General features: G+C 49.4%; 1 protein-coding gene across 3 annotated transcripts; it reads right to left on the bottom strand.

The window, feature by feature from the left end:
• On the bottom strand, positions 1–26,959 carry POLA2 (DNA polymerase alpha 2, accessory subunit). 3 transcript variants are annotated; one of them, XM_005699889.2, is made up of 18 exons: positions 26,501–26,959; positions 23,200–23,324; positions 22,607–22,704; positions 22,164–22,221; positions 18,721–18,827; positions 15,957–16,150; positions 15,226–15,314; positions 13,634–13,789; positions 13,058–13,120; positions 12,061–12,103; positions 8,701–8,825; positions 7,857–7,895; positions 6,767–6,840; positions 3,192–3,300; positions 2,834–2,940; positions 1,948–2,007; positions 1,176–1,302; positions 1–458 (listed from the first exon to the last, which is right to left on the bottom strand). In XM_005699889.2, the coding sequence occupies exons 1-18, from the start codon at positions 26,577–26,579 to the stop codon at positions 309–311; spliced, it is 1,803 nt and encodes a 600-aa protein (XP_005699946.2). In that variant the 5' UTR covers positions 26,580–26,959; the 3' UTR covers positions 1–308. The 3 variants fall into 3 exon arrangements, with proteins under 3 accessions (XP_005699946.2, XP_013831494.1, XP_013831493.1); XM_013976040.2 differs by lacking the exon at positions 1–458 and adding an exon at positions 597–760; XM_013976039.2 differs by lacking the exon at positions 1–458 and having other exon boundaries at positions 597–1,302.

The following is a 26,959-nucleotide window of genomic DNA, read 5'->3' as shown; positions in this document are numbered from 1 at the left end:
TTCAATGCAGAAGTTACAGAATTTATTCTATTTCTCCCAAAGTTGTTTTTCTGTGTGACTCATATACGAAATCGTAAAGCCTTGACCTTCCTGAGCATGGTGCACGCACAGCCAGTTCTCTCTGGACTCTGAGTGTCCAGGAAGAAACAACAGTTTTCTTCCAGAGAAGCTGGACTCAGGGATGGGGACCAGCTGCCTGAGGCCTTCCTGCAGGGCCTCTGCTCCTTCCATGGGTGGGATCTCATCAGAGGGCTACCCCCAGGCCCGCCTGTGAGGCCTGCGCAACAGGGCTGATGAAGGATGGCGGCTCAGATCCTGACCACCTGGGCGGCAGCACACGGACTCTGCCGCCCCCCGCCGCCCGCGGTCTGCCTCCTGAGGTAGAGTCGGCCGAAGGTGCCCCCAACCTGCCCTTTGGTGAGACGCCCCGGGTTCACACAGACGCAGCCGAGGATGTCCTGGAGGGGAGGAAAGAGTGACTATGGGTCTGGAAAGGCTGAAACCATGGGCACGGATGTGAAGAAGCTGGACTCATCTAAGGGTTCAGCCCCAGAGGATGTTACAGAAACTGGAAACGAAGGCAAACGAAAACCATCTTCGGTCCAATATGTTAATTTATTACTAGAAAACTCTGAGTGCCTCTTGTGTCTCCAAAACAAAATGAAGAAGGTGACTCAGCCAATTCCCAAGCGTGGAGACAGACTTGCTCTATTGGTTTCACAGCGTGAAAGAAGGTTTACCCCCGGAGGTCGGACTGGCTCTGGTTTGGCAAGAGGAGGTTGATGGGGTAGATTCCCCGCCGAGGGCCCGAACCTGGATGTGCCCCAGAGCTGCTGGGAGCTCACCTCAGAATTCGGGGAGGGGACAGGCAAGCCCAGGTCACCCGAGGTGGCTATGGGTGAGAGCCATGGATAGAGGGCCTTCCTAGCTGCCTCTGGGGCTCCCAGGCTGGGCTGCCTGAGCGCCATGCCGCAGGTGGGGTGGGGTGGTGGCGGCAGGCAGCAAGGGCGCGTCACTTACTTAAGCACTATACAAACAGATTTGTTTTCTCCTCCCCGCTCCTGCAAAGGAACGAGGCCACCGTCCCCACCAGCAGACCCAAGAGGAGTAAGTGCCGGGGGTCCAGAAAGGAACTGGTTCTGGCATTGCTGGGAAATGGCTGAGTTCAAACCCACCTTCACGAAGTATCTCAGCTCTGACGGGGCTATGAAGACGTCAGGGGTGACAGGCAGCTGAGCATAGAGGTAGAAGTTCTCGTAGTCGATGGCCACGTCCTCCTGGGGCGGGTAGAGCGGGTAGTAGCTGCAGAGAGGAGAGAGTGTCAGCAGCAGCGGCCTCGGGAGCCGTCCCCAGACGGACTCCTTTTCTGCCGCTGGTTTCCAGGCTGTCACACCCTGCCTCTCCCTTCCCTCTGTATTTGGGGGACAGAACAGGCCTGTCATGCCAGGAGGGAGCTCTCTGGTGGGGCCTGGGGAAGGCTGTTGTTGTTGTTCAGTTGCTGAGTCGTGTCTGACTCTTTGTGACTCCATGGACTGCAGCAGGCCAGGCTTCCCTGTCCTTCACCATCTCCAGGACTTTGCTCAAACTCATGTCAACTGAGTCAGTGATGCCATCCAACCCTCTTACTCTCTGTTGCCCCTTTTCCTTCTGCCCTCAATCTCTCCCAGCATCAGGGTCTTTTCCAATGTGTTGGCTCTTTGCATCAGGTGGCCTGGCCAAAGGATTGGAGCTTCAGCTTCAGCATCAGTCCTTCCAATGAATATTCAGGGTTGATTTCCTCTAGGATTGACTGGTTTGATCTCCTTGCTGTCCATGGGGTTGCAAAGAGTTGGACACGACTGAGCCACCTTCACTTCCATGGGGAAGGTTCTTGAGGTCAAATCTGTCCGAGCTCTGTGACTCCAAAGCATTCCGGGCACGGGCAGATGCCCCACAGGGTGGGCTCACCTCCGCTGGGTCAGGATGTGTTTAAGAATTCGGCTGAACCGGTCTGAAGTTCCAGAAGAACTGCAGAAGGAAGAAAAGCAAGAAACGGAAAGTGGAAACTTGTTTCTCGGCACCTGTTTCTCTTCGGGGAGGATTTCTTAAACTAGAGAGAAGCGATGTGGCCAAGGTGTGTGACAGGAAGTTGCCTCTGAGGAAGTTTAAAGATGTGTCTGTAAACAGCTCAGTCTGTTGAGCAGGACACTGGGTTGAGAAGGGGAAGAGCGGGAACGCCTTGTGATCAGGGCCCAGGCAGGCCGTCATCAGCCCCACACCGTGCGAGAGCACGTGGGGTCTGCCCCTCGAGGGGCCAGCTGGAGCTGGGTGACCCTTGCATCTCCAACCAGAGCCAACCTGCACACACCCATCTCGCCTAACACACGAATGGCTCCACACTCCTTCCCATCACAGGTGATGGAAGAACTGAACCGCTGAGTTTCGGCTCAACAGACCCGGTAGCGTCTGATTCCCTGCAGAGTAATACCTTGTTCTGGGAGGGGGAATACCCTCCAGGGTAAATACAGTCACCCCACGTGCACGGACAGCTCGTTTAGGTCACACATGTGGCAAAGGAAGCAAAGTCGATGAATGTCTATGACTAGAAATTAAGGGCAAAGATAGGATGGAAGGGGCCCTGCAGGGCCTCAAACACTGTAGACAAATGGTGATAGACACACGTGAGTCCCGCCGCCCCCTTTGGGTGCAGAGAAACTCAGCGGCCAAAGGGTTTAGCAGAAAGTGCTGCTCTAGGGACTGCCCATTCGAGACTGCCCAGCAGGCCTTTGGCCAAGGACAGGACCAGGGTCCAGAGGGCCAGCAACTGCCCAAGGAACTGGAACCCCCTTCTCACCTACTGATCTCCTCGGCCCCCATGTGGAACAGCAGGTCGGTGGACGTCAAACCAAAGATCACTCCGTTTATGGAGAGGGTGCAGGGCTCGGACACGAGCCGCACTCGCTGCAACGAGACAGGCAGGGCAGGTGTTAGCGCGCCGAAGTTAGAAACTTCTCCTCTGGGCAAGTGGGGGGTCCACAGGGCTGGGGAGACCACAGGAAGTCCAACATGCAGTACATAACACATGCGCTTGTGATAAAGAGAAGCTGCATCAGGCGCTCCATCTCCCCACCCTCCGCTTCCAGATGGAGCTGGGTGGTCGCCGCCGGCACGCTGCATTCGGCTGCCTGCTGTTAAGGAGAGGAAGCGTGTACCTTTTTGTCCTCTCGAAGCAGGTCGGAGCAGCTGAAGGGAGGCTGTGGGTACACGGGCTCGTGGTGCACATCTCTCAGCGATGGAACGAAGATGAGGTGGGAGCCGGAGCTGGTTTGCAAAAAACAAAAAACAAAACAGGTCAGGAGAAGGAAAATGACACAGCTCATAGCCGGGTGACAGATTCCAAGTGTCAGGGCCTCAGACAAGAGCCTGCTTCCAAGGGGGATGCTCAGAATGGAGCTCTTCCACGAGGAGGGGGTGCTGTTCCCCATGGGGTACTGGGTGTGAGAGACGGTCTGTTCTATCACACGACCACCTCGACGAGCTCAGGACATGCTTTCTCACAGCTCCGTGTCATGTTCTATTGAGAGAGGAAGAGGACGACCAGTAGAAAAAGGGAAGACGAGACAGAGACCTAGAGAATCAGGAAAGACAAGGACATGACTAGAAATCCTCAGAGCCCAGATGGCACAGTGGTAAAGAATCTGCCTGCGACGTAGGAGACCGGGTTCGATTCCTGGGTTGGGAAGATCCCCTGGAGAAGGGAATGGCAACCCACTCTAGTATTCTTGTTTGGAGAATTCCACGGACAGAGGAGCCTGGGGGGCTGAAGTCCATGGGTTTGGAGAGTCGGACACGGCTGAGAGACTGATACATCTTCACTTTCCTCAGACCAAGAGCTGAAGCCAAAGTTCTGACTCTTCACACTGGGTGAACCGATGTGGCTTTTAGGCGTCCCGTTGCCTCCCTGACTGGGGGCTCTTCCCTCGGGAGGGACCAGGGAGGCAGACTGGATCCAGGAGCGGGAGAAACAGTGCATTCTCCCAGAGCCCATGCCCCCTCCCTGCCCCTCCGCCTCACACGGGGAATCAGTGCTGGTTTTCACTCCTCAGCTGAGTGTCTGACAAACATGAAAGAAATATCTAACAGCAACAGTAAAAGCAGAGATGACAGATCTCCCCTCTGCTGGAGGTTATAACACAGAAGTGAAGAAAAGCCCCGTAACTCTACGGGCCGACGCTTTATCCTCTCCAGCCACACGAGAGAAGAAAAGGGAAAGAACCCGTCTCCTTGACTCCCTCGCTGTCCTTGGCAGCGGGGCCTGTGGCGGAAGGTGTTATTTTGGAGGCATGTCTAACATCCGCTGGGCTTCTCTGGTGGCTCAGTGGTGAAGAATCCACTTGCCAAGCAGGAGATTCGGGCTCGATCCCTGTGCGTGCTCAGCTGCTCAGTCATGTCTGACTCTTTGTGACCCCACGGACTGTAGCCTGCCAGTTTCCTCTGTCTATGGGATTTCCCAGGCAAGAATACTAGAGCGGGTTGCCATTTCCTATTCCAGGGGATCTACCCTACCAGGGATTGAACCTGCCTCTCTTGCGTCTCCAGTATTCTTGCCTGGGGAATCCCATGGACACAGGAGCCCGGCAGGCTACAGTCCATGGGATCACAAGAGTCGTTAACAACTTAGCCACTAAACAACAAACAACACCCAACACTAGCTTTCACTTCTAGCGCCCTCTCTTGTTTAAGAGGAGATGGCTTCCCAAAGGTGGGTACAGGCAGGTACCCACCTGTGCAGGTATAGAGACACAGCTGCCTCTCACGTGGGATAAAGGTGCTGGTGATGTTAATACATGTGCCACTTGTTCATCGTACCTGCTCAAGGCGTGAGCCGATACTTCTGCAGCGGAAAATCTGAACCTCGAGACCACAGGTACTCAGCAAATTAGTTACTGTTCCTTTGCCACTGAAAAGTTCCCTGTGATTATCCAAGACTACCAATTTGGGCGCTGAAGCCTGGCAAACGAGTGGGGGGGTGGCCTGGAGGGGACAGTGTGTGTTCCAGACCCCCGGGGCTCAGTCTGTGATGGACACAAAGAACCAAGAAATGCAGCCGGCCGCTGTTATGACACGGACTTGCTCTGTTGCCTCGCAGGAGCTGGCAGAGCAACAGTTAAGGAGGAACGGGCCTCCTGCTCTGGGTTATACACGCGTTGCAGGGGGAGGGATCCGAGAGAAAATTCCAACTATGCTGAGCATTGCGCAACTTCACACATCGTGGTGGGCCGGGCCTTGCAGCCGCTCCCTCAAGCTCTGGGGCTCTGCTGGGCTCCCGGGAGGGAGGCAGCGCTTCCTCGTGGGCTCTGGTTTTCAGATAAATGGGCTCAATGCTCTGCGCTGCTGACCTCTCAGAGTGAAAATAAATCCCCCCAAAGAGGGCCATTTTTACACTGTTTGGGGAGGGTGGGCAGCCCCTCTCCCTGAGGCGCACTCTGGCTGCAGATGAAAGTGCCTGGTGGTGCTGGGAGCTCACCCCCAAGGCAACAATGCCCGGTCTGTTCTTTGTGTGGCACTGCTGTCAATACCACATGGGGTGAGGAACCAAAAACAGAACCCCATCTCAAATGGAAAGCACCCGGCTGGCGTGCGGGGCGGTCCCCTCCTATCCCGGAGGGGACCCGAGGGCTGACAAAACAGGGACACCAGGCCTGCCCGTTTTTCAGGGATTTATCTCCTGAGGAGCCTCCAGGTCTGATAAACTCATTCAGGGTCCCAAACAACCCTGGGGGTGCAGAGGGAAGACACCTGCCGTGCCACTTGCAGCGGGGGAGGGGGAAGGGAGCGGCAGGCCCAGCTGCAGGCTGTCACACCACACGATCCGAGCCCCTCGACTCTGGGGTCGGTTGGGGATTCCCCCCAGTCTGAGAGGCCTACCCTGCTGGGACGAGAAGGTAGAATGACAGCTAATCATTGCTGGGATCAGTTCTCACCGCCAAGGGCGGAAGACTATACGTCTTGTTTCAAAAACCACCCTTGTTCCAGACGCATTTTACACTTAGCCTCAGGAATGTTTGTTTTCGATGAGCTCAGCTCCTGGCAGGCAGATCCCCGGAGAAGATCCACCACCAAGAGCAGCTTCTCTCAAACCCGGGCACTGGAGGGGAGCGACAGGAAATGGGGGTGTCAGCTTCCAGAAAAACTTTCTACTTCTGGCTTACGCTCTTCCTGGAATAGCGGCTTTTCTCTCAAATTAGAACTGCCCAGCCCTCATCACCGCTATGACCTTTCCCAGTCCTGTCCCTCCAGTCCGTGGCAAGGGTTCAAAATCCCCACCCTCATGCATCCCCACCCACATACGAGCTGTCGCGGGGTGCCGTGACACCAGGGAAGCACTGACTCGGGAAAGGACTTGGGCTCACCCTCCAACTCTCACTCACAGGAGATGTTAGGCCCCCTGGGACTCTGCGCTGTAAGCCATCAAACAGTCTCTGGCCCCACCCTGGGAAGATTCCCAGGGAACGTGAATTTCTACAAAAGGGAGTGAGAAAAGGAAGGAAATACAGAAAGAGACAGGCCTTGTCCTTTCAAATGTGTTTATCTTTGTGTTTTACAAAGACGCCTCTTCACTCAGGGTCGGTGCACTTGAAGCCCAAGGGTTCTAGCTGATCTCTGCAGTTCAAAAGGATATAAGGATGGGAATTACCAGGACTTTTGAATGGTTTCAGTTTCTTAACGGGAAGCCCTGGAGAAACTCAGGAAATGTAAAGTTCTGCCCAGTATTTTGAATGCTGACCTTCGTGTTCCTTCAATAATTGTTCGGAGACATTGCTTGAAAACATCTTCAAATGAGCTCGTCAGCAGACAGCTCTGCAAGAAAAGAAAGATTTACAGGGTGAACTTTTGGTGTCTATTCACTTGTTGAGTGCTGGTTAGATGGCCCTCGGGGCAGATGCTGGGTGAGAAGCTGAAGAAGATGCAAAGATACACAAGACAAAGGTCTCTGTCCTTTCAAGAACTGAGTCTAGTTGGGAGCAGGCAAGGAGGTCAGGAAGAATCAGTCCTGATGGTGAGCCGAGGGGAGGAGTAGGAAGAAGAGAGCTTTGAAGCCTTTGCTGTGGCTGGTAAACCTCCTGAGAGGGCTTCCCTGCTGGCCCAGCAGTAAAGAATTCATCTGTCAATGCAGGAGATCCCTGGTCTGGGAAGATCCCACATGCTGAGGAGCAGCTGAGCCTGTGTGCCACAACTACTGAGCCTGTGCTTTTAGAGTCCAGGAACTGCAATGGCTGAGCCCATGTGCCGCAACCACTAAAGCCTGCATGCCCGAGCGTCCGTGCTCCGCAACGAGAAGCCACTGCAATGAGACGCCTGCACACTGAAAGTGAAGAGTAGCCCCTGCTTGCCCCAACTAGAGAAAAGCTCGCACTGCAGTGAAGACCCAGCAATTGAAAATTAAAAAAAACAAAGAAACCCCTCCAGAAGGGCCATTTGTGTTTTAAGTTCAAAGGACAGTGACACTCAGGGCCCAGAGCTGTCGCAGCCAGGAAAGGGCTTTCACAGGCACAGCTCCGGGGGACCATGGGCACCTCCCCCACCTTCCTGCCCCAGAGCCACAAGTGTACACGAAGGGGACCAGGACTCAGATATTTGGATCCCCTCCTCCACCCGCCCCGGCTTCCAGATGGCTCTGTATTCTGGTGAAATGAAGCCTTCACATTCAGTACCTTTATTAAACTTGCCCTGCAATAATGTTTTTCTGATCAGACACAGGGATTCATTTAGGCTTTTACAGAAGCAGGATAAACTCCAAGAGATGAAAGTAACAGTGAGGCCTTGACTGAATGCGAGTACCCAGTCTCTCCCTGACTCCAGCCCCGGCCACTTACCTCAACCTGTTCATGCTTAGCATCCAGGAAAGGTCCAAACTGCAGATCAGCCCGAAGTGGAGAAACGAAGGTACCAAAAGAACACATCAGAATTGCATGTGCCTCTGAGTACCCTCACATACCCGACCCTAGCAGTTCTCTGCCCAGGGTCCACCTCTCCCTCCAAGGCTGCCTGTACAGCCTGGGACACTGGCAGATGGGTGGGGGTGGTGCCCAGCCAATATCACAGGCAGAAGGACACAGCCTCCTGGATGGACAGGCACACTGGGCCGTCACTGGCTGCTTTGCCTCCTATAATACTGGGCTTTTGTTCCCCCTTCAACCCAGCAAGGGCAATCTACCTCCAAGAAGCAGTATTCTGAGCTTTCAAAAGAGATGAGTTCACAAATGGGAGTAATTAGACAAGAGGTGAAATACTGAAAAATCAATGCAGGTGGCAAAACACCCTGGGCTTTTGGATTAAGACCATGCACACAAAGGGACTTCCCTGGTGGGCCAGTGGCTAAGACTCTGCTCCCAATGCAGGGGGCCCGAGTTCCATCCCTGGTTAGGGAACTAGATCTCACAGGCCGCAGCTAAAGATCCTGCATGCTGCGATGAAAATCAAAGACCCCACGCACCACAACTAAGACCTGGTGCAGCCAGATAAATAAACATTAAAACAAACAAAAACCCGCACACCTCGCCAAAGAGGGAGACCAAGAACTCAGAAATACTTTTAAGGAGGAGAGTTTGACACTCTTCCTAAAAATTTAGAACCTCATCAGACCTTTTTCTAAGATTACCCCCACCCCATTCTTCCTTCAGTGCCTCCCTAGGTGAACTGTCCCGGGAGGGGCCCTACCAGGATGCAGACGTCCGGTCGATCGCGGTTGATGATGGTGATCAGGTCGAGCAGGGGGTCAAAGGTGATGCTGTCAGATGTGGTGTATGGCCCACAGGCCACCAGGACCATGAACTGCTCAGAATCTAAGCCAGAAAGGATTGTTAAGGTGTTGATGAGAAGATGCTGGGATGGTGGGAGAAAGGACAATGAGGGCAAGATGCCTTGGGACTCAATTAAGAGTCTCACATGTGCAACTCTGGGAATCGAAAGGAATAAGACCTCACTCTACCCTCAAAGAGCCCTCCATGAGCTGCACACAGCCAACTGCGCCAGCAAACAGGACTCCAGAGATGATGGGAGGAAAGTGGGGGTTATAAGAGAATTGATCAAAGTGACATTTGCTTACGTGCTTTTTCTCTTAACTTCTTTTTTGGTGGTAAAATTCATACAACACAAAACTCAACTTTTTTGGGGGGCAGGGGAGACGTGCTGCGTGGCTTTCAGGACCTTAGTTTCCTGACCAGGGATCGAACCTGTGCCCTCAGCAGTGAAAACTCGGAGTGTAACTGCTGGACCACAGGGAAATTCCTCCTGATCATAGCCATGTTTAAGTCAACATTTCAGTGGTATTAGATAAATCCATAATGTGGCATAATTGTCACCACCTTCCATCTCCACAACTCTTTCTATCTCGTAAAAACGAAACTCCGTACCCGTTAAATGCTAACTCCCTGCTCCCCCTCCCCCAGTCCCTGGCAACCACCTCTATGAATCTGACTGCTCTAGGAACCTCATCTAAGGGGAATCATATGGTATTTGTCTTTTTGTGACTTTGTTTACCCTTGAGAGTAGAGTTTTTCAGGAGCCAGGGCAAGGCGGGTCCCCAACAGCACTGAGGTTTGCGAGCTCAGTGGGAGGGACCATCAGTGGTGACAGGAGCTGGAGAATTTGGTACATCGAGGGGTCCAGGAAGACAAGCTAGGGGGCAAAGCTTGGGACGGAAGACTCTCGTGTTATGGGGTGCAGTGCCTTGTTTCAGGGTGCCCTTTTCCTCAAAGCATCTGCTTTCCTTTTAGAGAACCGCCTTGGCATCCATAAGGTCCCCTCCCCCGCACCCTCTGCCCTATGGAGATGTAAGTTAGGTGCACTGTCCTCCCCAGCCAAAGAGCAGGCATGCACCGGCTTAAGACATTCACTCTCTCCTCTGGATTCCAGAATCTCAAGGTGAACTATCCAAGGACAGAAAAAAGACTGGCACTGACCCACCCAGCTGAGGTGCCTGGTCAGCACAGCCCAGGACTCCCTGCTACCTGGACACCTGGCGTTACTGAGCCGTGATCCAGGCTGTAAGCCTGTTCCAGCCATTTGTCTGGTCTGTGTGCTACCTGAATTTCCCCTAACAAATTCTCTTAAGTTAGTCTGAACCAGGTTCTGTAGCTTACAACAACAAATCCAATGATCCTGGACTTCTTAACAGGCAGCTTTATTAGCTTCCTATGGTTTTGGTAACAAACTACCACAAACTTGGTGGCTTAAAACAATACGCATTTGTTATCTTACAGTCCAAAAGGTCGCAGGTCCTAAAATCAAGGTGTGGGCAGGGCAGCATTCCTTTTGGAGGCTCTGGGGAGAATCCTTTCCCAGCCCCTTCTAGCTTCCAGAGGCTGCCTGCATCCTTGGCCCACAGCCCCTCCTCCATCTTCAAAGCCAGAACCTGACATGTCCGTCTCTCCCGCCTTCTCTCGCCCTTCCTTATAAGGACTCTTGTGATTACACTGAGCCCACCTAGACAATCCCCATCTCGAGAGCCTTAACTTAGTCACACCTGCAAAGCCCCTTCTGCCATATAAAGTAATATGTTCAGGAATATATTCCAGGAATGAGGGCCACTGTTCCTCGAGCGTGGCAGTAACTGAACTGAGACGGAGAATTCAAGGAGGAGAGCAATACTGGTGCTGTGAAGAGGGGAGGGGACAAAGCTACATTCAGTTCTGAGGAGCCCAGGGGACGCCAGCCCCAGGTAGACGGTGAGTGCCCGACGGACAGGTCCATGTTGTATTCCGTGTCTCCACACCCAGGTGTTGAGCCCAACACCTCGCTCACAAAATGTCTATTAACAACTTTTTCAGGGACTTCCAGCAGTTAAGATTCTGCCCTCCCAATGCAGGAAGTCCAGGTTCGATCCCTGGTCAGGGAACTAGAGTCTGCATGCCACACTGCAGACCCAATGCAGCCAAATAAATAAATAAAAATAAATGACTATTAACAAAACCAAACCAACTTATTCAACTGCTTCCAAAGATTTCCCTGGCATAGCTCTGGCTCCGGGCAGTTCAGCCCTGTCTATTCCCTTTGTTACCTGAACTTGATTCAATACCAGCGCTCTAGCTTCCATAAACACTTACTTCCTGAGAGAATGTGCAATGTCATAAACTCCTAAATCTTGCTCCCAATTCCAGGCCGCCTCTAAGAATGACCTCACACAATATTAACGTGGAGGGGGTGTTCACAATACAGCTAGCATCAGCTATCTCCCTGCTAATCCTCAACAGCCTACTGCTCTGCTTACAAAAATGCTTGGAATTGTTATGAAGCCAAGTTTACTGAAATGTTCATCTTTTCTCATCTAGGTTAGCTAGGCTTCCTGAGAAATGCGTCTAATTTTTAAAGACAGGTTTCTTTTTGGAATAACTTTAGAATTGTAGAAATGCCCCAAACAGAGTCCAGAGTTCCCGTATGTACACCTTTTACCCAGCAACCACAAATGCTAACATCTTACATAACTAGGGTACATTCATCAAAACGAAGGCATTAATACTGGTATGTTACTGTTAGCTCGTGACTTTATAAATGTCACTGGTTTTTCCACTAATGTCCCCTTTCCTTGTCCAGGATATCACATGGCATTTAAAGGAATTCTTTCTTAAATCGGTGCTCTTTACCCTGTTCTTGTTTTCTCCTTTTCTTCTCCCTCCCCTTTCATTTTTTGGCCGCACGGCATGCAAGATCTTTCCCAACCAGGAATGGAACCTGTGCCCCTGCACTGGGAGCTTGGGGTCCTAACCACTGGATGGCCAGGGAATTCCACTGTTTTCTTTTTCAAAGCAACCTTCAAACACCTGTTAAACATTAGTCTTGAAATGACAGCTCTTGTGGAATCAGAGCACAGGAGGTAAGGCGACCAAGCCACAGAGGCTCAGAGCCCTGGCCGTCCACAAAGGGCCTGTGAACCCATGAATCTGCGGTCGCCCTTGGAGCTCCAGAACGGTTCTCTCAGCTTCTGAAGCTTTCCCAGGGCCAGAGGAACTGTGCTCCAGACCCTGGCCCACCCCTCTCCACCTGCACTGTTGGCAAAATACCCTTGGAAGTCTAGCTCACCTCCATCCTCTTCATCGGGCTGATGGAACGGGAGCGGCACACCCTTCAAACAGGAGAGAAAACTGTGGTGAGGTTTTGCCCCAGGCTCCGCTTCTGGTCAGGAACAGGGTGGGCACTGAATGGGAGCTTGTTTGTGGGTGTCTTGCTCCTTGGAGCTAAAAGCCCACAGAGTTGATGAAAGTGAAAGGCGCTCAGTCGTGTCTGACTCTTTGAGACCCCATGGACGACAGAGTCCGTGGAATTCTCCAGGCCTGAATACTGGAGTGGGTAACTTTCCCTTCTCTAGGTCTTCCCAACCCAGGGATCGAACCCAGGTCTCCAGCATTGCAGGTGGATTCTTCACCAGCTGAGCCACCAGGCAAGTCCAAGAATACTGAGTGGGTAGCTTATCCCTTCTCCAGCTGATCTTCCCAACCCAGGAATTGAACCGGGGTCTCCTGCATTGCAAGTGGACTCTTTAGCAGCTGAACTACCAGGGAAGACCACAGAGTTGATGACCCTTCCCTTTTTCTTTACTGCTCAGAGTGGCCAAGACACCTGGTAGCATGAGGTCACGGCTAAACTCAAAAAACACCCAGGAAAGAGCAGGAGCAAAACGGGCGACTGCAGGATGGGTGTCCTGCCTGGGAGGACACGTGCTGCTGCTTCTTCCACGTCCCCTGGAAGTTGGCAGAGGATTACTGCAGGAGCAGGGGCTGCTAAGCTACGGGCGAATCTAGCTACCGCCTGTTGCTGTAAGTAAACCTTCACTGGCACACAGCCACGCTCTTTGGATAATGGGTTGTTCGTGCCTGCTTTTGTGCTATGATGGCAGAGTCGACACCGTATGAAGACCAGGTCTGTGGAGTCTGAAATATGTATTGTCTGGCCCTTTAGGGGAGCAGTTTGCTAAGCCCTGACCTAGAGGTAGGTCGTACTCTACAGAGAATTGAGAAGCGAATCAACAGGCCTTTACAGAGGACGGGCTCCAAGATGGAGAAGAGCCCACACACTGTACCTCGTAGAGTCTGGTGGCAACGAGTTTTCTACCCGTGGTGTTGATTCCTTCCATGACCACCACCTGAAAGGCAGGCAGCAGACAGACGTGATCAACAGGAGGTCTGGGATAAGCTATTGTCATAGAGTTACAAGTACTGTCCAGCCACTCTCATTCTGTAATTGTAAACTTGGGGGTGTTTTTCTAGAAAACAAATGAAGGGGGTTATATTAGTGTAATAATCATTATGCTTTACATGGTGATCTCATTTTTACAACATTCCTATAAGGTGAGAATTATCATTTCCATTTCACAGATCAGGACACTCTGGGTTTGGGAGGTTAAGTAACATCGCCATAGTCATCCGCCCTGCGGGGTGGAGCTGGGGTTGAAATCTGGCAGCAGATCCCAGAGCCAAGGTCGCAGCACACAGGGGATCGGAATCCCCACACTGGCGTCCACTCCGGCGCCTGAGCTCCAGTTACACCTCTTGGCATCAGAGGTCAAAAGTGTGGGGCACCTGGCCACAGTCCACTACACACACCAGGAGCACATAGCATAGCCGCACCCAGAGGGGAGACACGCCCCTGATCTCACCTGTCCAGGAAATAGAGAATATTCTTTGAGCTCAGATAGATCCACTGGAATCTGAGTGCCTGAGGAATGTTCCAGATCTCCCTCCAGAATCACCGACTTGTGGTTCAGCTTCCCGTTGCTGTCACAGCCGATCTGGCCTAGCAGGGTAACGGGCTCCTACCGAGACACACAGGAGAACAACAATCTTTGGGACACAGGAGCTTAAAATCTGGTCTGCACGATGGAGAGCACAACAGACATCGAACAACAGCACTCATGTTTTGGGTGGCGGATCACTTTGAGCCTGAGATGACCACAAGTATCATCACTGGCTCCCAGGGGTGAAAGGACCCTTAAGGGGCATCTAGCCTGCCCACCATCTAATGCCTCAGTCCCTCTAAATGGCTGTCTGAGACAGCATCTCCAGTGAAGGGGAACTTGCCCCCAAGCCCACTGTCCCCACCAGCAGCCCACTCACCACATCTCTCTCTCTCTCTTTTTAAGTTCCAGCAGCTTATCGCTACCAACCCATCCATCTCCCTCCACCTTCCTCAGGCATGCGTGCTCAGTCATGTAAACCCATGGACTGCAGCCCACCAGGCTCCTCCGTCCATGGACTTTTCCAGGCAAGAATACTGGAGTGGGTTGCCATTTCTTTCTTCACACATCTCCTGAATAACTGTTAATGACAGCTCTGGTTTACTGGGCTCACTAAACACCAGGCACCGTTCTAAAGGCTTACATGTATCAACTCACTTAGCTCTCACAATAACCGTGAGGTGGATATTATTATCACATCCATACTAGAGATGAGAAAAACCAGCAGCAGAAAGGTTAGATAATTTAATCAAGGTCAAACAGTGGGCAAAGTGTGGGTTTGAAGCCCAGATGTTTGGCTCCAGGGCCATATCCTTTAACCACACACCATACCGTCTTGTAACAGGAAGTTCTTCATTAAACTGAGCTGAAATTCCTCTCTCAGTGGCTTCCTCTATCCTGTTCTCACTCCCGGGGGCAAACCGAGGAAGTCTAATCTTTCCCCAAGAGATTGTACAACCCAGCCTCCCCTCCACTACTTCCTCCCAACTCCCCCAAATCTTCCTTATATGACATGGTTTCGCATATCTTCCCCAGCTGGCCATTCTCCTCTGAATGCAAATATGTGACAGAGGCCCCGTAAAGAAACTCTGAGAACACATCTCCCCTTAAAGTACACGCTAGAGAGAAAGCACTATACACGAGCCAGATTAAACTATGACGCAGACGCTGTTCACAGCACTTGATCCCTGATGACAGAGACCAAAGAAGGGGAAAGACCATGAGTCACCGTTTCTGGAAATCCTCACTTTGCTGCTGTTCTCATATCCTGACACTTGAATGCTTAAGGCCCTCAATCTTGTTTACATGCAAGACTCTAACTCAAGCGCAAAGAAAACGACTTAATCTGGTCACAAAACCAGGCAGCACTTACAACCCATTTTACCAAATTCATCCAAGGTAGATGTTCTAACTAGAAGGTAGACAGTTAGTGAAAAGGAAGCCAGAGGCTGACTTTTCATCATTGATTTAATAAAACAATATCCATCAGAAAAGACTATTAGAACAACTCTTACCTGTGCTGGGACTAGAATGGGAGCAAAAGCCTCAATCTTGTAATGTTCCTTGAGTTCACTGCCAAGTTCTTCTATCTTACAGGTCAGAACTGAAATCCCAGAGGGAAAAAGCATGTTTAAGACATTTTACTTGCCAAGCAGAGAAAACATAGCACCTTGTAAAACATTAAAGTCAGTCATTTTACAGAAGCAGGCAGGCAGCCGAGGACACCAGCTGGTCTGTAAGTTTCTCAAGCCCGAGCCAATTGCCCGATATTTGGTTGCTGAACCCGGCCTTCCATTTGGCCATGGTGGGGGGAGGGAGGGGGTCACGGATGAGGTCACAGTCCCAAGGTCGGCCTGGCTCCCTCCCCACCCTCCCTCTTACTCAGGTGGTCAGGGGGGTTTCAGGGAAGCCAAGAACAACCCGAAGAGCCTTCCAGTCTTTCCAAGGAAGAAGCCATAAATGTCTCCGCTTCCTTTAACACTGTAATTGGCTTCCTTTACACAGTTCAAGCAGCTGTTACTGGGAAATGGTTATGTGCTTTTTCTTAGCAAAGTGATTGTGATTCGGGAGAATTATTGAGAGTGGTCATCTTATATCTGTTTCCTAATAGGGGTGCCCAGAGGACATCTATCAATCAAAGGCAACCTTGAACTTGTTCTACCAGCCTAGCTGACACTTTGTTACTGATTCAAGCCCTTCCAGGTGGTTTTATACCCTCCAGAATGTCAAAGGGAAAAACAAATACCTTCTCGAATGTCTGGGAGCTTCTGAAACATGTATTTGTAGCTCCGGGTGAGCGGCTCTGGATGTCCCAAGACCTTCAGGCTGAGGTGACTAGTTCCTCCACTCCCGGACCAAGACACCCCCTGTGCCGAGCCAAAGGAGGTAACCACTTCTCCCCGGTTACTTCTTGAGCTGTATTTCTGAGGGGGAGTAGCACTGATTGGAAGCAAAAGACATCAACGTTACCGCGTTCATATCTAAAAGGAGAGAGGAGTCTAAGATGAGGTTACCTCTTGGAAATTTGGGGTTGGAGGCATGCCAGCCTGGCCTCACATTTTATAAATCTAATCAGCTTAATGGGGTTGGACATTCTGGACCTTTAAGGAATTTCAGGAATGAGGGGTGTTGAGGAATACCAAACGTGTTTAGAAAAGCTTAGACACAGAGACGCAGTTTAAAAGGTCTTCTCCTGGCTTAAAACTAACAAAGTAAAACAAAACCCAAACTCTGAATTGATTAAAGAGCCAGTTTCGAGTACTATTTTCTTTCTTATGAATTTTTAGCACTTGTTAGAATATCATCGGAGCCTGGAACTATGGATAAGTCAAAAGTTGCTCTGTGTACACATAACACCTCATGATATAGTTCAAGGTAGAAACAGTAACAAAATGAAGTTAAATGAAGGGGAATCAGCTTTCCCCAGTATCTCTGGAGGTGGACAGGTAATGAATTCTGTCAGCTAGTGAACAAACACTCCCATTCTCCAAGTCTCAATCGGCAAGTTCTCGTATTTCTCCTCATTCGCTGATAAATTCCACCTCCGAGGACACACAGTGTTGCTGATCTGCTTAGAGGACAGCGAGGTCTTCTAAGCCTTTGGTTGTGAACAGTGCACCAAGAGGCCTGCTTACAACAGGCTTCATTTAATGCCCTGAAACCCTGCGGGAGCCAGTTCTACACAGGCACTGTTACAGTGGGTGCTGCCAGTTCCTCCTTTCCACAGAGGCTGCAGCAAACGAGCTTGACTAATGACCTCTGTCTCCAGTGCTGCCTCCACCTGAATAATTTAGAAGTTACTTTCATAAATTACGAAGCCAGTTTCTGATGTCAGCTTTACTGGCATGCGTTACAGAATGACGAGGCAGGGCATCTCGACTGCGCCAAGCTCCTCCCTGCGAAGCTCTGTGCGGCGCACATTACAGCCGGCCCTTTAACCCAGGGAGATGCTCACGCGGGGTTTGTTGCAAACAGATCTGCAAGTTTCAAAGTCTTGCTGTTGAGAGAACAGAACTGCTGCCATGGTGCTGGCACCTACGAGAACCACTCTGTAACCAGCCATCTCTGTGCATCCAAAGATGCCCTTCTAAGTCTACACAGTTCTATTCGGAAGCCAGGGTGAAAACTCCTGAAAGCAGGAGTGGGCCACACTAAAGTCAAATCCGCCCTCAGGATCCAACTACCTTTCAGGGGACTTCCCCAGTGGTCCAGGGCCTAAGACTCTGTGCTCCCAATGCAGGGGGCCCGGGGTTCAACCGCTGATTGGGGAACTAGATCCTGTAGGCTGCAACCAAGAGTCCACATGCCACAACTAAAGATTCCATGTGCCACAGCTACGACTGCTGCTGCTGTTGCTAAGTTGCTTCAGTCGTATCCGACTCTTAGCGACCCCATGGATTGCAGCCTACCAGGCTCCTCCACCCATTGGGGTTTTCCAGGCAAGAGTACTGGAGTGGGTTGCCATTGCCTTCTCCAACAAAGACTAGGCCGAGCCAAATACATAAATTAAAAACTTGAAGAAAAAAAGAAGAATCTGACCCCGTTCTGATCTTGAACGATGCTAGTACTCCCTTTCTTTCTTTTGTGTGTTTTGGCCCTACCAAGTGGCTTGTGGGATCTTAGTTCCCTGACAGGGATCAAACCTGGGACTACGGCAGTGAAAGTGCCGAGTTCTAACCGCTGGACTCCCAGGGAGGTCCCTATCACCTCCTTTCTGATGTGACAGAAAGTCTTAGGTTGGCAAGTCTTAAGCTCTGCTTGGTCTAGAAGTGACTCCTGGCAGCCAGTGTCGCCCTAACTGGTTCACGCCACCGTTCCTTTGCCCCATCCTGATGCGGCAGCACCTAAAGCCCTTTCTTTTCCTCAGCAGAGCTCCCAGTACGGAATTCTCTCATGGAACACGTGTCATTTATGGATTTCCAAAAGTCACACGTGATCCCTGTGGATTTATGTGCAGAAGTGGCAGCAGGGATAAAATACCAATGAAGTTGGGGTAGGTTCAGGGACAAGAAAACTCTCAGCAACTAGCTGTAACCTGAGTGAGGAACAAAGAACAGGTTACGCAACATTATGAACAAAGATATGTGCTTTTCTTTTTAAAAAATAAATACCTAAAAAAAAAGAAGAAAGAAAGAAACCCAACAACACATGAACTAACAGAAGCAGGTGGAAACCTATTAGCCTCCTCCTGGCAAGAGACTCGCAGGCTCCCCAACTTCTGAATAGACAGGTTGTTTTTGGTAGGAGGTATCAGGTTCTGAGCTAGGAAATGAGCCCTAGAAAAGAGGGTGGAAAGTGAGTTTCCTTAACTACCAGTAAGAAACAGTAACTTTCCACACAGGATGAGGGCGGGGAGGGGAGGGAGCAGTCAGTCTTCCAGCCAGTCGACTGCAGAGGGAAACGTCCACCTCTCTTCCTTAAGTCAGGTTGTAGTGTCAGCCTCTAACAGGTAACCAGAGAGAGGGGAGGGCGGGCCTGCTGCCTGACAGCTGAATTATCAGAATCCATACCTTGGAGAGAAACTCGACGGTGAGAGGAGCTGATGGGGGCTCCGAGCAGACACACTTCTTTTTGTGAGGGGGGTTTCTGGGGTGGTGATGGTTCGCTTCTGAGAACCCTAGGAGCAAAGCAGGAGAAGGGCGCAGTTACTCTAGACTCGGGTTGCTAAGTGAAGCACACATATCCTTAGGAAGAACGGGGGGCCGTGCCCGGATGAAGGGCACAGACCACACAGGGCTGGGTTTCTTCTGAAGGCCCCATCTTTCAAGCAGAATCTCAGACTTTAGCAACTGTAATACAGTCCTCAGCAGTACGCTGTCTCCATTTGGGAGGCAACTAAGAAACAAATGCCAACAACATCCCCCAACAGGACTGCCAAGCAGGCGATCTGTCCTGTCAAATCGCTCGCGTGTTCATTTTCCTTCCCCACCTCTCTGCTTTACCACAGCTGGGAGTTTGGCTACACACATAGTTTTAACCTGCACGGACACATTTTCCTGTCAAGGGATGGGACCATGTTACTATTTATTCTGGCAAAGTCTACCACACATTTTCAGAATTAAAGAAGGGAGTGACTCCAGGCAGATAACACGGGTGAGCTCATACTTGGAGAGTATTTAGCACACGCCTCACTGATGGTCAGTTTTGTTTTCTGGGTGGTTTTGCTCATCAAGAAGAATCCAAAGAGATGCCTGGAGTGGAGGGTGAAACCGGCAAATCCCGAGATCCCTTGCTCCCCAGAGTCTGGGACAACGGACTGTGGCTGAGCAAAGATAAAATCCTCGGCTGGAGGGAAACCAGGCAGCCGGCTAGTTGGCTGGCGTTCCCCTGCCCTTGGGCTCCTCCTGGCTGCGGGTTTAGGTTATGCCACCAAAGCTGCCTACGGGGTGACCATGGACAGGCAAGGAGAGAGAAAGCAGGATTCAAAACCACTCTTAAGTGGCTGGAATGGAAACTAGATTTTAAAAGGACCCTTCCTTATGTACCACACTTATACAACAGCCGTTTAAAAATACTCCTTTCTAGTATTTCAATATTTTTCCAATTGAAAAAATTCTAATAGTTATAATCTTAGTTTGAATATGATCCTTCATTGAAGTAGTGTATATTCTGAGTTTTTTGCTCTATATTAATTCTGAGCATTTCTCCCACATTGTCAGTCTTCATCCTTTCTGGTAGCTGTGTTGATGGAATTGATATATAATAGTTTACGTAACTACTTCTCTATTGTTGGGTGTATCTGTTTCTGGAGACAACAAATACTGAGGTGCTCACTATCACACACGTAGCTTTTCCTGGAATTTGGATAATTTCTTACGAGAGATTCTTACTAGGAGCAATTACTGGGCCAAACGATGGCAAAGATTTTATGGTTTCAATAGCTTTTTCTCAAACTATTTTTCCCGAAGACCCTTCTAATATATAGGGGGCTACAGAGCTCCAGGTCCATCTCCCAGGATGAAGCAAGAGGACAGGACTCTGGGAAAGAGCAGAGCCTTGGGGCTCAGCCCTCAGCCACGTGGTGAAGCCCGATTGTGTCAGCAAACCAGCTTGAGACGTTCCTGGGGTGTGCTCACTCGCAGCAAGCTCAGGAGACTCACTGCTGATACTACAGGCTGGTTTACCCACCCATAATGAGACAGAGGGACTGCAGTCTCACACCCCGGGGGGAACTCATCCTCAGAGCACACAGGAACGCAAATTATAGCCAGATTATTCATTTATTAGAAAAAAGATGCCAGCAGCATGGGAACTTCAAATCCCCAGGCTGACACATCTTTCTCCGTCAGGCAGGACATGTGGAGAGCCGGACTACAACCAGAAGATTTATGGTGAGCACAGGGGCAAAAGAGCAGCTGGCGGGACTTCCCTGGTGATCCAGTGGCTCGGACTCTGCACTCCCAATGGAGGGGAGCCTGGGTTCAGTCCCTGGTCAGGGAACTAGATCCTACGTGCTGCAACTAAGACCCGGCACAGTCAAATAAATAAATAAATATTAAAAAATTAAAAAAGAGTAGCTGTCATTGCACAAGGTAAATATTTAATGGTGACAAGCTAAGACCACTGACATACTCACCTCTGCAACATGGGCCCTCCTGCCCCTGGCACCAGTCTGGGTGGGAAAGGCCAGCCCTGGGCTCTGACCCTGTCATCGTGCTGCGCTGATGCCCGAGTTCCCACGTGCTGGGCACTGTTCAAGTCTGTTTCCTGTTTCTACCCCAGATCCAGTCTGCCTCTCCTCTGAGCTCCAGATGCATATTTCAAATTGTTCACTCATTTCAGCTCATCTCTTAGCTATGATTCCATGGCCAAACTTTGATCTGTGATTGAGCCTCCTGAGTACTTTTGTAGCAGGAATGGGGTGTCCTCAATATGGTATTTCAGCTATCAGAAAGCTGTGTACTTCAACAGTAAATTAAGTAAATTTGTATCTGATTTATGCGTCAGTTTACTGAGAGCTGAGTTACCACAAGTCAGTCCTCCCAAATATGAACAACTCTGATGCTGTGAACATTTAAGCTTTCTTGCTTTCCACAGGCACATTTAAATGACTCACCTTTCCTTCCTTCTGTTTTTTGGGTGGGGGCTGTGCAGCGTGGCTTGTGGGATCTTAGTTCCCAGATCAGAGACTGAACCCAGGGCCCTGGCAGTGAGAGCACCAAGTTCTTGCCAGGGAATTCCCCTATCGTCTTCTTTCTTACAGTATAATTTACTTTGATAGATTAAGGCTTGCTCCTTGTTTAAGGATTGCCACAAACTCATTTTCTATAGAGACTAACTATGATTACTAAATACATTGCTTTGGGTTTGGCACTTTACATGTTCATTTAGTTTTCAAGCCCTTCAAGATATTTAAGATAATATCACAGGGTATTATCTGCTGGCTACTGGCTTCTTGAGGGCAGAGCACAACCTTGCCTGCTCCATCCACCAGTTCATCCAGTGTCTGGCACATAGTAGTTGCTCAGTAAGCGAATGAATGAACCCTGATTATGTAGGAAAGGACATGGCAGCTCAGAGAGATAAAAGCAGCTCACTCAAGGTCACTGAGGTCTTTGACTCAGGCTTTGAGGACAGTGCCTTTCCACTGCTCTATTCCACCTCTTAGCGTGGGGTCCAACACCTAAACTGGATAAGCAATAGTTATAGAGCCTCCACTTGAGACAAAACTAGACACCCACTAAAAAAGAACAATTATAGAGAAACTACATTGATAAAAATTTTATGATATGCTAACTGAAGAAAGGATAACTATGTGTCCACAAAAGCGGCCATCGTGTAAAATCATCTACGCACATGATCGGAAAGGAAGACGCATACGTGGAAATCGAGTAGGAACTGTATGAGTGGCTAATTTTCCCCTTCAGAACTTCAAATGCTGTGCTGATATTTTTAGAATAAAGAAAAAAAGATGCTACGTGTAGAATGCAATTTCCAAACAGGGTACACATACCTTAGAGGGTGTGGTGTAAGAGTTCAAGAGGGTCTCCTCTTCTTCCTCCACCTCAATTCTAAAAACATTGGTTAAGAGAAACAATAAACTTCCACCCAAAATCTAAGGCAAGGATCGATCAAATAAGAAATCTGAATACTAGGCATATTACTTGTTTTTTTTTTAAATTTGAGTTTGTTCTCATGTTTTTTGTGGTTTTCAAAAAATTATTTATTTATTAAAAACAATTTTTTTTTTTTTAGGCCATGTCATGTGGGATGCCAGATTTTAGTTTCCCGACCAGAGATGGAATCATGTCACCTGCATTGGGAACTCAGAGTCTTAACCACTGGACCACCAGGGAAATCCCTTATTACTGGTTCTTAACTTACACATGCAACTATAGACAAAGGATAAAATACAATATGTAGTTTGATACAAGGGCCTTGAGCAGAAAAGGATACAGCTCTTGTATGGAGACAATGTCTCTGGGTCCTGCATGCCTGTGTCCTCTGTCCTTGGAGGCGCCATGCCAGGTTCTGGATAATCTTTTGCTCAGAAACTGAGGAATAAAAGATAATGAATATATTATTCCATAGTCAAAGTAATAGAGGAAGCATTTCCCATAGTCATGAGGTAATAACGGGCATTTGAAATATAATCAAAAATATAAAATTCCTCAAAGGAAGAATGAAGATATACATGATAGACTAAAGATTAAAGACTTAACCTGTCACTGTTTCTCTCCAACACATAACAATTCTAATATGAACACCAATTATTTGCTGATGAACTACCACCTGCTGAGCATAGTTTTAGGAGGGATTTACAACCATTCTCAATTCATTCAATAACCATAAAAAATACACATCATGGGGACCACTGACTGAAGAGGAAACTGAGGTTAGGAGTCAATAAGGAGGTGGTCCACGCTCACGTTGGGACTGGAATCCAGGTCTGATTCTAAGGTACACACTCTTCTCAATACAGTGCTCCACCTTTCGACAGAGCAGACACAGAAATTTACATTATTAGTCTGTCTACAGTTTCTTCTTACCTCGTGCTCAAAAGAATTCAGGGTCTCTAAGGTGAGGCAGTCTTTACGGGTGCTGGTGCAGAAGGCTATAAGCTCGCTGGCCATTCCCTCTTCATTTTGTCCATACAGAATGCACAATTCTACCACTGTAGGGGGAAATTGGACACATAAGAACTTAGTTCATTTCTTGTGGCTTTCACCTTGAAAAGTGAAAATAATCCTTTATTTATTCAATAGTCATTTATTCAGCACCTACTAGGGACAGGCACTGTTCTAGACACAAGAATATATTAATAGCAGTGAATAACAAAGGGACAAACCCTTGTTCTCACATAGCTCACTATGGAGGGGAGACAGAAAACAACCAAATAAGTAAAAAATGCATGTTAGCTGGTTAAATGTGTTTTGTAGAAAAAATAAAGCCTGGAGAGGGATCAGGGGGCTGGGGGGAGGGGCTGACAATTTTAAACACAATGATTAGGGAAGGCTTCATTGAGGGCATGACATCTGAGTAAAGACTTGAAAGAAGTAAAGGAGTGTGGCAGGCAGTGTTGAGGGGGAAGAGCTTTCAGGCAAGAATCCTAAGGGAGAAGCAAGAGCAGCAAGACCTCCACGGCTGGGATGCAAAGAGGAAGGAGGAGACAGAGACAAGCTGAAAGGGTAAAGGGGGTGCAGACCGTTGGCCCCTGTAATTATTCTGAGCAAACTGAGAAATCACTAGATGGTTTGAACACAACAGTAACACGACCTGACTTCCACTGAACAGGGTCACCCTGCCTGCTGTGTTAAGCAGATGGAAGAGGATGAGGGTAGAATCAGGGGGACCAATTAAGAGAACCATGGCAAAATCCATGGTGAGAGATGACAGTTGCTTGGGTCAAGGCGGTGTCAGTAGAGGCGGGGAGAAGTGGTTGGACTTTAGACTGGAAGCATCCTGAAGGTAGAGCCACTGGGATTTGTTGACCGGGTGTGGGTGTGTAGAGAGAGTCATGAGGATGATGCTGTGGGTTTGGCCTGAGCTTCTAGAAGGAGCCAGTTACTATTAACGGAGGTGGGGAGGCAGCAGGAGGAACTCTGAGGAGAGGGAGCAGGAGCTTAGCTTCAGACACCTGAGGTTGAGATGCCAATCAGACTTCCAGCTGGAGAAGTGTGGGAAGCAGACTGGCTTGCAGATCAGGCAAAAGGTCTGGGCTGAGTTATAAATTTGGGGACCACCAGCAAACACATGAGATCAGGTGAGATCATCAAGGAGCTGAGTGTATCTTGGGGCTTAGGATGCAGAGGAATCTGCAAAGGCTGAGGTGGTGACATGCACGTTGGAACACCCAGGAGGAGTGTCCAAGCAGCTAAGAGGAAAATGCATTTTAAAGAAGAGGACCGGATGAATGGCATCAAATGCTGCTGCTCATCCAAAGGGGGACTGAAAAATGCCTCTGTGGCTTTGGCCAGGTGAAGGTCGTTGGTGACCTGGGGAGGAGCAGTTTCAGTGAAGTGGTGGGAATGAAAAAGTTGACTGAAATGGGCTTAAGGAGGAAAAATTTGAAGGCCATCATTCTGAGAAGATTTATTATATCTGGGAAAAGATAACTGGAGTGGGATGGGCAACAATGGCGTACTTAAAGGTTGGGGTAAGATTCACATTCCTAGGCTACTAGGAAAAAATATCTTATGGAGAGAAAATAGAAAATAAGAAAGGGAAGAGTTACTGAAGTGATATCCTTAAGGAGGAGAGAAGGAATGGGATTCAAGACTCAAGTGGAGCGTATGGCTTTTGCTGGAAATATGGAGAATTTATTCACTGTAATGGGAGGAGGCAAGGAATATAGCATAGACACAGGTCCTTCTATATTTCTCAATGAAACAGAAAGTAAGTTCATCAGCTGAGAGTGAGCGTGGGACAGAAGATTGTCAGAGGAGGAGCAGGTGATGAATGTCTCCCACAGGAGACTCAGAGTGAACAGATCAGGGAAATATGTTATGATATGTCAGGCAATATTAAGGTCCAGGTGAGGTTAGCAATTATGAAGTACAAGTCTAGAATTCCAACATCACTGCCAATGTAGTCCTACATGAAATGGAATCAGCAGGCATCTTGGATTGAAGCCTTTACAAACTTAGTTCACACAACTAATTTCTCTTGTTTTGACTCTAGGCTCACCAAATAAACTTCTGACTATGATTGATTTTCTCATTCAAGTCTCCTGTTGAGAAGAGAATACCCTGGAGATAAAAATTTAGAGTATTGCAGTCTTTCATAAATTAACGTTTGCATTCAAGTTCAATGTGCTGACGAAGGGTAAAGGCAGATGCATGATCATCCTGATTCTAAAACCGGTAACTCCACACCTCCCAAGAGTTTGCTTCCTGACACTGCCCTAGAGCCTCATCAATACAATGGGGTACTGGACGCAGGCGCAGGAGACCTGGTTCACAGACCAGCTCAGGCCACTAACTCTCCTTATCTGTTTCTCTGTGGCTCAGTGGTAAAGAATCTGCCTGCAGTGCAGCAGACATAGGTTCGATCTCTGGGTCGGGAAGATCCCCTGGAAAAGTAAATGGCAACCCACTCCAGTATCTTGCCTGGAAAATCTCATGGACACAGGAGGCTTGCAGGCTACAGTCCATGGGGTCGTAAAACAGTTGGACACGTCTAGCCTGCAGAGGTCGCTGACAGCTGGATGCGACTGAGCGACTTCACTTTCATGCATTGGAGAAGGAAATGGCAATCTACTCCGGTGTTCTTGCCTGGAGAATCCCAGGGACGGGAGAGCCTGGTGGGCTGCCGTCTTTGGGGTCGCACAGAGTCAGACACAACTGAAGTGACTTAGCAGCAGCAGCAGCCTCTAAACAACAACAATAGGTTTCTCCACCTGTAAACTTTGTCAGCATCAGCTGACAAGCTCCTTAAAGTTCCTTGCAAGGCTAAAATTTAATTTTAGGAACCCATGTCAGGGACTCTTATTTGCACAGACCACCAACAGTTTTGATGAGAAGTTGATGGATCAGCAGAAGTTTAGGTGTAGGCTGGAAAGGGAGGAGCCAGAAATAAAAAGCTACATTTCAAAATCCCAACATCTCTTGCTTCGCTGTTGAGCTTTAAACATTTTCCAAATTCTGTGCAACTGCACTGACTGAAAACCATTCTTCACATTCTTATTTTTCAGTTGGGATCCAAGCAGTGCCCTGTGAGCATTTCAAAGTCTCAAACTCAGTTTCACTCATCTCACAAACACCGACAAGCCCCATCTAGGGGAGGTGAACCTCGGAATCGAGCAGGGGGGGTGGACCTGGGGTGGGTCCAGAGAGGGGGCAAGGAACTCACATTTCTCAGTCACAGCCTCCTCGCATTCTAGGCCGAAGATGTGCAACTCCTCCACCAAGAGCTGGGCGGATACAGCCATGATGACCCAGGAGGGGGACCGGGGCCGGGCCCACCCTAGCTCCGACCTGACGCCAAGAAACCCACAAGCGTGGAGATCGATGAGCAGAACGAGGTCCCTCTGAGCCTTTCACCCTCCGAGGGCCTGAGGTGGAGAGTGACCAAATGGCCCAAGACCTCAGGCGGTCAGAAGGCCCCAGTCGTCAGTCACGGAGAAACACTGTTTCTTTCTTTTTTTTGGAAACCCTCAAACGCCCAGAGGAAGAAAACAGAAAGCTTGAGAAGTTCGTTCTCTTGGGGAGAACGTCCTGCTTCCTAAAAGCCACCGCCGAGCTTCTCAGTGATGGGAGCAAAACAGTATAGCCCGGAAAAACCCGCCAAATGCTTTGTACGGCGCACGCA

The sequence above is a fragment of the Capra hircus genome, chromosome 29 (assembly GCF_001704415.2).
Source record: "Capra hircus breed San Clemente chromosome 29, ASM170441v1, whole genome shotgun sequence".
NCBI classification, from domain to species: Eukaryota; Metazoa; Chordata; class Mammalia; order Artiodactyla; family Bovidae; genus Capra; species Capra hircus.
Note: the sequence above shows the minus strand (reverse complement) of the source record. Positions and strands in the feature narration are given on the sequence as shown.

What these genes read in the sequence shown, in the direction of transcription:
- POLA2 (XM_013976039.2), bottom strand. Translation starts at nt 26,579, where the DNA reads ATGGCTGTATCCGCCCAGCTCTTGGTGGAGGAGTTGCACATCTTCGGC. An exon ending in GGAGGCTGTGACTGAGAAAT is followed by an intron (nt 23,325 to 26,500) that starts GTGAGTTCCTTG and finishes TTCCCCCTACAG; the next exon opens with TGGTAGAATTGTGCATTCTG. An exon ending in ATTATTGAAGGAACACGAAG is followed by an intron (nt 3,301 to 6,766) that starts GTCAGCATTCAA and finishes TTTGCAAACCAG; the next exon opens with CTCCGGCTCCCACCTCATCT.